This window comes from Doryrhamphus excisus, chromosome 17 (genome assembly GCF_030265055.1).
Source record: "Doryrhamphus excisus isolate RoL2022-K1 chromosome 17, RoL_Dexc_1.0, whole genome shotgun sequence".
In the NCBI taxonomy this organism is placed as follows: Eukaryota; Metazoa; Chordata; class Actinopteri; order Syngnathiformes; family Syngnathidae; genus Doryrhamphus; species Doryrhamphus excisus.
In genome coordinates, this window is record NC_080482.1 from 14,081,824 (window position 1) to 14,093,948 (window position 12,125).

At 38.8% G+C, this 12,125-nt stretch overlaps 1 protein-coding gene across 4 annotated transcripts in view; it reads right to left on the bottom strand.

The window, feature by feature from the left end:
• ephb6 (eph receptor B6) overlaps nucleotides 1–12,125 on the bottom strand; it is a 91,209-nt gene that overhangs the window by 40,746 nt on the left and 38,338 nt on the right. For all 4 annotated transcript variants that reach the window (XM_058054176.1, XM_058054177.1, XM_058054174.1 and 1 more), the window contains 5 exons: nucleotides 5,745–5,900; nucleotides 5,321–5,592; nucleotides 3,623–3,704; nucleotides 3,261–3,385; nucleotides 3,020–3,182 (listed from right to left, as the gene is read on the bottom strand). In XM_058054176.1, the coding sequence (XP_057910159.1) occupies nucleotides 3,020–3,182; nucleotides 3,261–3,385; nucleotides 3,623–3,704; nucleotides 5,321–5,592; nucleotides 5,745–5,900 (798 nt within the window). The remainder of the gene's footprint in view (nucleotides 1–3,019; nucleotides 3,183–3,260; nucleotides 3,386–3,622; nucleotides 3,705–5,320; nucleotides 5,593–5,744; nucleotides 5,901–12,125) is intronic.

The following is a 12,125-nucleotide window of genomic DNA, read 5'->3' on the forward strand; positions in this document are numbered from 1 at the left end:
GAAAAAGGTGAAGATCTTGTGTACAAGCTGCACAAATCTCTATATGGTCTTAAACAATCCGGTAGAAATTGGAATGCTATGTTACATGACACACATGTTATCACTGTGTGTACACAAAAGAGAAACATGAGGAAAAGATCATCCTTATCGTATGGGTTGATGATCTGATCATAGCTGGTAACAGTGACAGTGTGCTCACAAATGTGAAAGCAATGCTAACTGAAAAGTTCAAAATGAAGGATTTGGGGCAACTCAAACATTTTCTGGGAATAGACTTTGAACAAACAGAAGGTCAAGTTGTTACGTCACAGAAAAGATGTGTGAACAAAATACGTGAAAGATTCGAAATGGAAAGTTGTAAGCCGAGAGAGACTCCTTGTGAACTAAAACTGGAATATACAGAAAATGCTGACAAAATGGCAAACTCAAGAAAGTACAGAAAGGCTGTGGGAAGTTTAATATATCTGTCCACATGCAATAGACCTGACTTAAGTTTCGTGGTCAGTAAACTTTCTCAACATTTTGATGAACCAACCGAAGAACACTGGAACACTGTAAAACATGTGTTAAGATATCTAGGAGGTACAACAGAACAAGGCTTATACTTTAAAAGAAACAACCAAAGTAGACTGGGATTGAGAGTGTACAGTGATGCGGATTGGGCATCAGACAAAACAGACAGACACAGCACATCAGGTTATTGTGTCAGCCTAAGTGAAGGAAGCGCTCTGTTTCATGGAAAACAAGAAAACAACCAACAGTTGCACTCTCTACCTGTGAAGCTGAATACATTGCCTTAGTATCTGCTATACAGGAGTGTATGTATTTAGAACAGCTACTCAAAGGAATGGAGACATATGAGTATGCTCAGACAAAAGTGTACGAAGACAACCAAGGCACAATAGCGCTTGCCAAAAATCCTGTAAACAGGCAAAGGTCCGAACACATCGACATCAAATACCACTTCATAAGAGAGGTCGTGAACTGTGGTAAATTGATTCTCGAATATTGTCCAACTGAACAAATGGTTGCTGACAAAGCCACCAACAAAGTTCAAACTGAGAATGTTTGCTTAAGATATGTTTGGCACTTAAGAATGTAAAGTTCACATCTTGTATATGCCTGTGTTAGAGTATACAGGACAATGTTTGTATTTTCATGCAACAAGTTAAAGTCGAGTGGGGGTGTTAAACATTGTAAGTGGACGCCTTTACTTATTTTATATAGACTATGACGTGGCAGAGTGGCACCAGAAAGCTGTTATTAGGAAGCCGAGCTTCCACGTCATGTCTACAGTTACAGTCTGTCTGGAATGAACAATAAATATCTTGTGGAGGTTTGACGCTCATCACTTGTGTGATTCCAACACGCAACGGAAACACCGCTGCCTAAGACCAACGTCCGTACCCTCCTGTCAATGCACCGACTAGTGGTAGGGATAGTTTTCATACTGCTCAGCGGGTCTTGGCGGGGGCGGCTAATCATGCCCGGAGTGCTTCGAACCGGGCTACATGAGCTAACAGGTATTATATAGCAGCTATTTTATATTATGATGTTACGATTTCTTCGTCTTTTAATTCATTATTTCAACACTATGCCACTAAAATTTGTTTCTCATTACCGTAACATTTTTCTTTTCATATTTTGACTTTAATTCTTCTAAAATTATGGCACTTCTTTCTATTGTTGTTATTTTGACAGATTTATCTATATTTATTTATTTATTTATTTATCTTACTTTTCTTCCATTCATTCATTTTCTGCGCCACTTATCCTCATTAGGGCCATGGGTATGCTGAAGCCTATCCCAGCTGCCTTTGGGCGAGAGGTGGGGTACATCCTGGACTGGTCGCCAGCCAATGGCAGTGCCAGTGGTGGGAATAACGGCGTTTAAAATAAACTATATATACTTTTTTCAGTAACGGGTAATCTAACTAATTACTCTTACTGTCAGCATAATGCGGTTACCATTTTCGACACCCTGTTACTACAGTTATTGAAGCCGCCTAAAATGTATTATATCTACCGACTTCATAACTAATCTGCAGCGCAGTGAGAGTGTGTGAGTGTTGCAGAAGGACAAGGGAGGGGGTGAGATAACCACATAAGCAATGAGGATTGATTAGTAATATTGCGTCTTCAGCCAATCAGAGAACTTGGGTGGGCGGGTGTTTAGTGCACATCCAAAGTGCCGGGTAGTAGGTACAACATAGCGAGAGATGGAGAGTGAGGAGGACTCTAGTGAGAAGACAGCGTTTGCCAAATGGAATTTAACCTTGTTGAGGTCAAAGGTAAAAATGTACACGTCGAATGTACATTGTGTCTCAGAAAAAAAACATTGTCCACGTCTTGTGTTAGCAACTCAAACCTACAGACACACCAATCAACTGCAATAAATTCAAACCTCTGTAATTAATGGTACCCGTCTTTGCTGTGGGGTGGGGGGGTGGGGGGGCAGCAGGGCCAAGTAATGCAATAGTTATTTTTACTGGTAACTAGTTACTTTTGTAGTAGTGGAGTAACTCAGTTAGTAACTCTGTTACTTTTTTGGATAACACATATAGACAAACAACCATCCACACTCACATTCATCCCTATGGAAAATTTGGAGTCGCCAATTAACCTAGCATGCATGTCTTTGGAATGTGGGAGGAAGCCGGAGTACCCAGACAGGACCCACGCATGTATGGGGAGAACATGCAAACATGCCCAAGTGGAGATTCCAGTCCAGGTCTTCCCCATCTCCTGACTGTGTGGCCAACATGCTAACCACTTGTCCATCATGTGGCATTTACTTTTTTTGTTGCATGATATTTTTACAATGTGTCATGGACCAAAAAAAAAAAAAATACAGCCATGGGTCGTAAATGACTCCCGGGCTGCACTTTGGACACCACTGGAGTGAGTATACGGTTTATGGAAATTGCAAATGAGGGGATATGAATGTATATGAAAGTAACCAATGCCACACTGCATAGAATTCTGGAGAATGAGTGTGTGGGACAAGCCATGTCCCTACCAAGAGGCAGAGTGGTGAAATAGATGGTGTTGCTGTAAGGACCGTAACCCCGCTCATTCCGAGCTCGTATCTGGAAGGCGTAGATGGATCCAGGGATGAGGGAGCCGATGCTCAAGGTGTTGGTCTCACTGTACACACTGACTGCACCGTCCACGTCTGAGCCCTATGGGACGTCCCAAAGCCAAGCAGACATCCCCATCATCACCAACTTCACATTGGTGCTTTTCATACGAGACGCTACCTTGTCAAAGTATCTGACTTGGTACTCCAAGATGTCCCCGTTTGGTCTGTCGGGCTGAGGCCACGACAAGGTGATGGAGTCTGGAGCGTGGCTCAGCTGGTGCATCATGGGAACGGTACTGGGAACTGTGGGGGAAGATCAAGTAGAGTTCATTTCAGGCTGCACCCACAAGAGGGCACGGATGGTAGTTCATGCACATGAAAACAACATCTCATTCATCTGATTGCAACCTGGCTTCTCTACATGGACAACAGCAGGAGGAGGAGGGTGGACCTTTCCCACACCCAAATTCAAATACATTTTCATCACAACCCCCACTTCGTTTTCATCCCCTCTGCTCTTCAGTGTGTCTTTTAACTCACCTGATTGGCTTGTCGTGAAGTTGATGCTTGCATAGCGAGCAGGGAAAGGGCTGAGGGAGGACACCTCATTCATGGCTTGCACCTGGCAAAACATGTCACAAGTGGGACACTTCTTATTTTCTCATCTTTGGAACCCATCAACTTACCCACGGAACCCATGGAAACCAAATCCCCATGTTTAGCCTGAACCCTCAGTCATAGCTTAATCCCAAACTAGGGATATGTTTTTTTTGGGCCGATGCCAATACCGATTTTTTTCCATCACCCTTAGCCGATGGCCGATTTTGCTTGGGCCGATATTTGTGGCCGATACTGCTTTTGCTCCATCAATTTACATGAAAAAATGACAATGATAACAAATATTACTGGTCTCAAGTTTAAACAAATATTTATTGAAATGTAAACACTGAACACAGTAGGATTCAGCTTTCTTAAACACACATTTAAACGACATTATCAACTTTAAAAGGAGTGAATATTCAACCATGTGCAAAACATTTCTGTCGTAGTTTAAGTTTTATCTATCATGGACACACAGGGATACGCACACCCCCTGCCTCCACACTTAATTTTAACCTTACCGGGATCCTAAATCCCAACCACATTTAGCCATGCCCCCATATGTTGCATCAGGAGTGTTCAAAGTGCAGCCTTCTGTATTTTTCCATGGCCCTAGTAAGCTAACAAGGAAAATTTGTCATTTTAAGACAATAACCTTGTAATATTATGAAGAACGTTTAGTAGGACGAAGCTGAAATTTTAAAGAAAAAAATATATAATTTTTGTGTGACTGAAAGAAACAAATAAAAATAAAGTTGTCATTTTAAAAAAATCAGGTTGTGGAAAAAATTCCAAATCGATTTGGAATTTTTTAGAATATAACAATAGAATATTAACAAGAAAAAACAGCAAAATTAATAATTTTTTCACCTCACCAAAGTTTTGTATACCTTTCCTTTAATTTTAGCTGAAACTCTTCTATCACACATCACGCCTGACACACCTGTTCCATTCTGCCTCCACACGCTTCTTCACCTCCTTTTCACAATCTCCATTGTTCTGGACTGTTGACCCCAGGTACTTAAAATTCTCCACCTTTTGCATCTATGTACATCATGATAGAACAACTTCTAGCCTTGCTACCTTTCCACCTCGTCTCCTGGACACACAGTATGTCTTACCTTCCTCATCTGCCTGTTATCCAAATCTCTACCTTTTCCTCTCATAGATCCAACATTCAAAGTCCCAACTCTCAGTTTTAGGTTCTTGGTACTCCTCTTCTTATGGGCACATCTTCCTCCTCTCCTTCTTTGACCAACAGTAACATTTACAAGAGAAAAAAATCAGCAGTACCAGAACAAAGTCCAAACACTGAGAAAAAGTTTCACTCCAAAATATATTGAAAGGCGTTCTTGGCTACAGCACACGTGTTGCTCTGCCAAATATCAAAGTGGCAAAGCTGCATGCTTTTTTTTCACTCTGTGGGCCTCACAGGAGGGAAAGCGACACCCCTGCACTACATGAACCCCGGTAAGATTCCATCCTCACCACTAACTTAAACCCCCAGCCCTTAAACCTATGTCCTACCTCCCACAGAAGTATGAAATGGATGGAATGCTCGCTGAATGCTTTGAGGCGCAACGGTGACATTATTGAATGACACAAGCAGCCATGTATTAAACATAAGACCCATCGTACCTGTATGAGATATGTGACTCTGGTTAGCAGGTTGTGCAGGGTCACGCTGCTCTGTGTGAGGTTGGTCTGGGCAGGGCTGAAGGTGACGCCCTCGCCGCACCAGGAGCAGGATGCTGGGTTGGTGATGGCGGGAGACGGGCAGATGCGACACACCACCCCGTACCACACTTTGCTGCGGCCCCCCTTGTCTACCGGAGGGCGCCACCTTAAGGATACCCCACCATCGCCGCTCTCATACTCCCAGGACGGCGACACGGGAGCAGAGGGAGGAGCTGTGGAGAGGTAGCGTGGTGTGATACCTTAACATTCACATCATGAAATATCTTGGAGAGCGATGATGGATGGGCGCTCAAGCTGTGCATGTCTATGATGAACAACTCCACCGTGGTCTACTGTCCTGGAGTCTGTCCAAGAAAAAGCTCACTTGTGCAGGCGGATGAGTTGGCATCGTTGGCTGCACGGTAAAAGCCACTGCGACATTCGCACACGCTGGACCCCTCCTGGCTGGTCCTGCTGTTGGGGGGACACACTGAACACGAGACAGAACCAGGAATTGTCTTGAAGTAGCCCACTGGACAGGCTGCAGGGAGAAACACAATCATATGTTTGGTATATATTATGATTGGGTGATATAATTTATGTAATGGTAATGGTTTAATTTCATTTAAACATGCATCAGGTTGCAATTGAGTGCATCACATAATCAGTTCACTGTTCCACATGTCCAAAAAAAAAAGGAGTAGGAAGAAGCAAAGCTTATTAAATCCTACCCCTCCATCTGGTACTTTTACAATCACATAACTGTCACTTGCTGCCTTTCTGATATAATAATTATTTTTTTAATTTTGTATTTGTGATATGACATAATGGGTACAATAGTAACTGTCAATATAGTGATATATATATATATATATATATATATATATATATATATATATATATATATATATATATCACTATATTGATATATATATATCAATATATATATATATATATATATATATATATATATATATATGTATTTCTTGAATTGGCTCATTGTTGTGCATTGTTTGAGGTCCTTACTCAATCCATTCCATAGTTTGATTCCACAAACTGAAAAACTATGTCTTTTTAACGTAGTCCTAGCATATAAGAGTTTCAAATTTAGTTCTTTTTTAGTTCTTAATATTTCTCCTCTCTTGTAGAGAAGTACTGGATGACATTTTAGGTAATTGGTTATTTTTAGCCTTATGCATTATTTTAGCTGTTTGAAGATGAACTATATCAGCAAGTTGAAGTATTTGTGATTTTAGAAATAAGGAGTTAGTATGTTCTCTGTAGGCGGCATTATGAATTATCCTTACTGACCTTTTTTGCAGTACATTTAGCGAGTGAAGATTGCTTTTATAGTTATTAGCCCATATTTCCACACAGTAAGTTAGATATGGTAGAACCAGAAAGCAATAAAGAGTGTGGAGTATATTTCTGATTGAGAACATATTTTGCAGGCAGTGGTATCATCCGCAAATAATACCAGATTTAAGTCTTTCGTGACTTTGGAGATATCATTGATGTACAAGTTGAACAATTTTGGCCCCAGTATTGACCCCTTACTCCACACGTAATATATGAACTTGCAAATGTGTATTCTCCTAGCTCTGCGTATTGTTTCCTGTCAGCTAAGTAGCTTTTGACCCAGTTTAGAACTAATCCTCTGATTCCGTACCTTTCTAATTTAGTTATTAGGATGTCATGATTGATTGTATCAAAGGCTTTTGTCAGATCCATGAATACTGCGGCTGCACACTTCCTATGATCTATAGCGTTAGTGATTTCCTCCGTAATTTTGATCAGTGCCATGGAGGTAGAAATGTTAACTCTGTATCCATACTTTCTGATAGTAATTTGTTTGCATTACTAAATTTATCCAGCCTGTTGTTGAATAGCTTCTCAATAATTTTGGAGAACAGTGGTAGTAAGGAGACTGGCCGATAGTTTGTAAATTGGTGTTTGTCACCATTTTTTAAAATTGGAACAACCTTAGCTGTTTTCATTTCTTGGGGAAATCATCCGGTATGAAAAGATAAATTACTGATGTACATCAGCGGTTCTACGATCTCAATGATTACCGTTTTTATAGTGTCCATTTTGATTCAATTACAATCAGTTGATGTTTCTTTACAATTCTTGACAATTATTTCCTTTCAGACAATTATTTCCTGTCAGAAACATAGAATTAGGATTCATTTCTATTGCTTCATTCCTTTCCTCCCTTGTCCTCTTTTTCAGAATTCCTTCTTCCAGTTTAGGACCAATATTGACAAAGTAGTAATTGAACTTTTCAACTGTCTCATCCATATCATTGTTGTAGGTGTTTCCCCACCATGAAATAATTAGGGTAGTCTCTCTTCTTGTTACTTTTCCTGATAATATTATTTAGAATGCCCCAGGTTGCTCTAATATTGTTTTTGTGCTTGCCTAATAGTTGGCTGTAATATTCCTTCTTACACACTCTTAAGATTGTAGTCAACTTATTTTTTCACAAGTCTTATATGTTCTTTCTTATTTTCATACAGTATAGGTATGTAGAAAGTGTTCATTTGCTTTTTTGATGGTGGTCCTCATTACTCTCCTGCGTTAGGGTTTGAAAGTGCAGATCCACCTTTTCCACCTTCCAGTTTCTGCCCTGTATTTTCAAACTTCTAATTTTCGGGTCATGTAATCCATCTTATTTAGCAACCTCGATTGCAACTCTTGTGTGCTAATCTCCTCTTTTAAAAGATTCTCTCTTTTAAAGAAAAAGTAAATTTATGGAAAACAAAAAAACATTTCGTTTTTATTGGATTGAGGAAAAGTCCTAATATTCTGGAAATAAATTTGCATCCTCTGGTTGTTTTTCTAAAAATCAAATTTTACACGAAAAGTTACAAAAAAATTAAAAACAGTAGTCATTTTGGAAGAATAAAGTCAAAATATCAAGAGAAAAAAGGTCAGAATTGGATGAGAATAAGAGATTAACAGAAGAACATTAACAGAAGAACATTATGACATTATAGGGAAAAACAACGTTTACACTTGAATAGCATAAAGTTGACAAATAGTTGACTTTCATTTTTTCACTTTCTTTTCATTTTTGAAAGTCATAATATTGTGCAAAACAACCAATGATTACATGTTCAATTTTGAAGAATTATTGGAATCGAGTAAAAGTATAATGGCAATAAAGTAAAAAGGCAAAAAATTAAAAAGAAACAATAGCAAAAGTTGGGAAAAAAAGAGCAAAGAGTGAAGTTGCTAATAGTAATGTACTTTCTCACCTCCAGTACATTACAAAGCTGAGAATAACTTCCTAGCATAACTACCATATTTTCTGCAGCATAAGGTGCACTGCATTATAAGGTGCATGGTAAAATGCAAAAAAATATGTATTTTTATATTACAAGATTAATGGATGCAAGCAACATGACTTATTATTGACGAATCTCAATGACGTGATGAGGACTAAACCCCCACCCCCGCAAAAGATGATATATATGTACGTATGTTTCCTACAGAAGTGTCCATGCAAGTACAGGCTGTTCCCTTGCACTGCAATCCTTCCCTGCATAAACTGTGAAACACGTGTGGACTGTTCATGTTAAACGTGTGCTCCGGAGGTCGAGGCTAAACACGCCTACCTGTAGCCCTGAGCCTCGTGTGTCATCAGCACCACTGTGAGACGACTGAGTGTCCATTTGCTGCCATTTTTAGCAAAGCCGTCTATACATGCTCTTCACTTCCTGTGTGATGAGGACTGAAGGTGATAAAAAAAAATAATAATGTAGCCCGTGGGCCATTTGTGGCCCCTGGCTTTTTGAAGAAATGGAAAATAGAATAGAATTTAACAAGAAAACTGAAAATACAGCAAAAAAAAAATGAGTACTAATTTTACAAGAATAAAGTAAAACAAATATTAAGACAAAAAAGTTTTAATTTTACAAGAATAGCTTCATAATATTATGAGGAAATTTTAATCGCATATATCTGAAATATTAAAGAAAAATTATTTTTTTAAGTCAGTCATTTTTTCAAGTGAAAAAGCCAAAATATTATTGAAATGGAGTCATAATTATGAGAAGTATTATAATTATATTACAATCCTAATAGTATTATTAGAATCATAATCTAATATTATAATTGATTTATAAGGAGAATTGATCTAGTTGGAATTAAAAAAAAAACAGCAAAAAGGGAAACAAAATGGAATTTTATGAGAATAAAGTCAAAATATCGAGAGACAAAAATGACAACAAAATGAGAAAAAAGTTTTTTTCAAAATTTTACAAAAATAAACTTGTAATACATATAGGCAAGAATGTGTGACACAGCTGTTATGATTATTAGAATAATAATAAATAATAACAATAAATTCTATTCTAAGCATTCATAAATAATTATGAATGTCATCTAGACACTATCAACTTATTGCCAGTGCATGACCACCCCTATGTGAGCACTGGTCTCACCTTGGCCACCCCAATGAAAAATTGCTTGCCACTGATGTTAACTCAAAGTAGCAAAAGAGAATGGACACTAGTAAAACAAATTGTATTTGTACAAATGTTGAAAGTATTAAAAAATAAATATTCCCATTTCCATGTAATTGTGATTTAAACAAGAATAACAAGTGGTGCTATTTGGCTGTTTTTAGAAAAGGCTGGCGGGAGTCTTTAGGAGCGACCTCGTGCAAGAGGGCACGGTGTTGGTGAGCCAACTTTGACCACAAATGCAGGCATAATAAAGACGTCGCTGTGATGTTCGAGGTGTCAGTGAAAGCATCCCGCAATCTGTCTAGCGAGGAAGTATTATTATATAGTCATATAGAGTGGTGGCTTTCCATGACATGCATGCATCAATTACGCAAAAAAATGTAACGTAATTAATGAAATACATTGCTTCCCGCATTAATATGTTATTTTTGAAAGCCCTAAAAAAAAATGCTTTCTGACTATATATTATTTTTTTAAATAATGACCCTATTTCCAAAATGTATATACCTTTACATAAAATGTGATGTAGTTATTGTTCCATCCATCCATGTTTTATGCTCCTTATGCTTACTGGGGTCGCAGATTCACTGGAGCCTATCCCAGCTGTTTTTCGGCGAGAGGTGGGGCACACCCTGGACTGGTAGCCAATTACAGGGCACATATAGACAAACAACCATTCCCATTTCCCATTTATACCAATGATCAAAAAATGATTACACAATTATAAAGCCAACATATTCCAGTGGGAAAAATATGGATGTCTTGTGCGTGTGTTTTCTAACCTTATCGATGCAATCTTGTCAAGAACATGTCGTTGACGCATGTGTGTGTGCGTGTGTGTGTGTTTGTGTCTGTGTCCAGTTGGATAGTCGCAGCATGGGAGGAGAAGGGAGAAAAAACGCCCCAAAAGGGACGGAATATGAAGTGATAAAAGCCTTTCAGTGTCTTGTGGAGTTTGTGTTGCTTTTAAACAGGTGTGAAGAGGAAGAATAGACAAGGAGGTAGGAAAAAAAGGTAAGGATAGGACGAGTGAGGACAAGGATTTAAGCTTTCCTCCATCTTTAATGTCCGGTGTGCACATTGTTGGATGTGTTTTCCTACACCTTTGACACAAAACATGACTTAAAAAGCATCTCACTCATTCACAAGCAGCTTGGAACTCCCTCCATTCATCAGTCTATATTGTCCCATGTCAAAATGGACTTCTTGGCTGTTATGGGCTACTCTTTATAATAATAGGAGCCTTTTTTGTTCCTTAAGGGCCACCATATTCCTGTTAAGTGTTAGTGGCATTGGGACCCCATTGGTACAGTCAACCTGGTACAGCCACTTGGTAGTGGCTTGGTACTCCAGACCAAAATGTTAAAGGGTACCTATTATGATAATTTTTCTTCTATTTACAGTATTTTTGTTTTTCCATATTTTAATGTATTTTCTCTTCTTTTTTCCCCCTTTTTTTTCTTTATTTTTAGCGAAGTGCAGTCAGGGGAGGCAGCTCCCCATATTAATAAAGAATAATAATACATAAAAGAAATACGAATATAATTTTTCTTGCTGAATCTGCATGTTTCATGATGATGAGCGCCTCTTCTATGCTTCCTGAGCAAGCTCCGCCTACTGTCTGAACGCACGAGTTTTATCATTTGTGTTTGTCAGCATGTAGCGAATAATAATAATATAATGTTTATTTATTATCCACCATGACTTTCTAGAACCCGTGTCTGTGTGTACGACATCATTATTCTTGCTAATCCCAAAATAAAAAACATCCAAATGTCATATGAGGAGGCGCTGCACCCACCCCTTACATACATGTTTTTCACTTTATGAAAATGTGAACTCTTGAGACCAAGAAATATCTGAAAATAAAACGTCGAAAATAAAATCGATTTATTCTTCTTTTCTTTTGGTTAAAACCAGTAGTAACATGAAAAAACTCCAAAGAAGCCAGTGCCTCCTAGACACGAACCGAGCACATGAAGCAGCTCAATGTGTAATTTCATGTCAACATAATACTTTGCTGCTGCCTGGGTCAGTGACCCAGTTTTTCCTCTCTCGCTCTTTCCCTCCCTCTTTTTCAGTCCCTCTTTTGACTTCCAGCATAATCTGTCGCACGCACTGACTGTCACAGATGCGAACACACAAAAGGGAGTGACGATGCCTTTCCACTCTCCATGCAAACCCACAAACACACGCTGAATCATAATACACTCGTAGCGTACAGGCGGAGAAAAGACTAACCCAACCTTTGTTACTTCTCAAACCAATATGTTAGTGCAGGGGTGTCCAAAGTG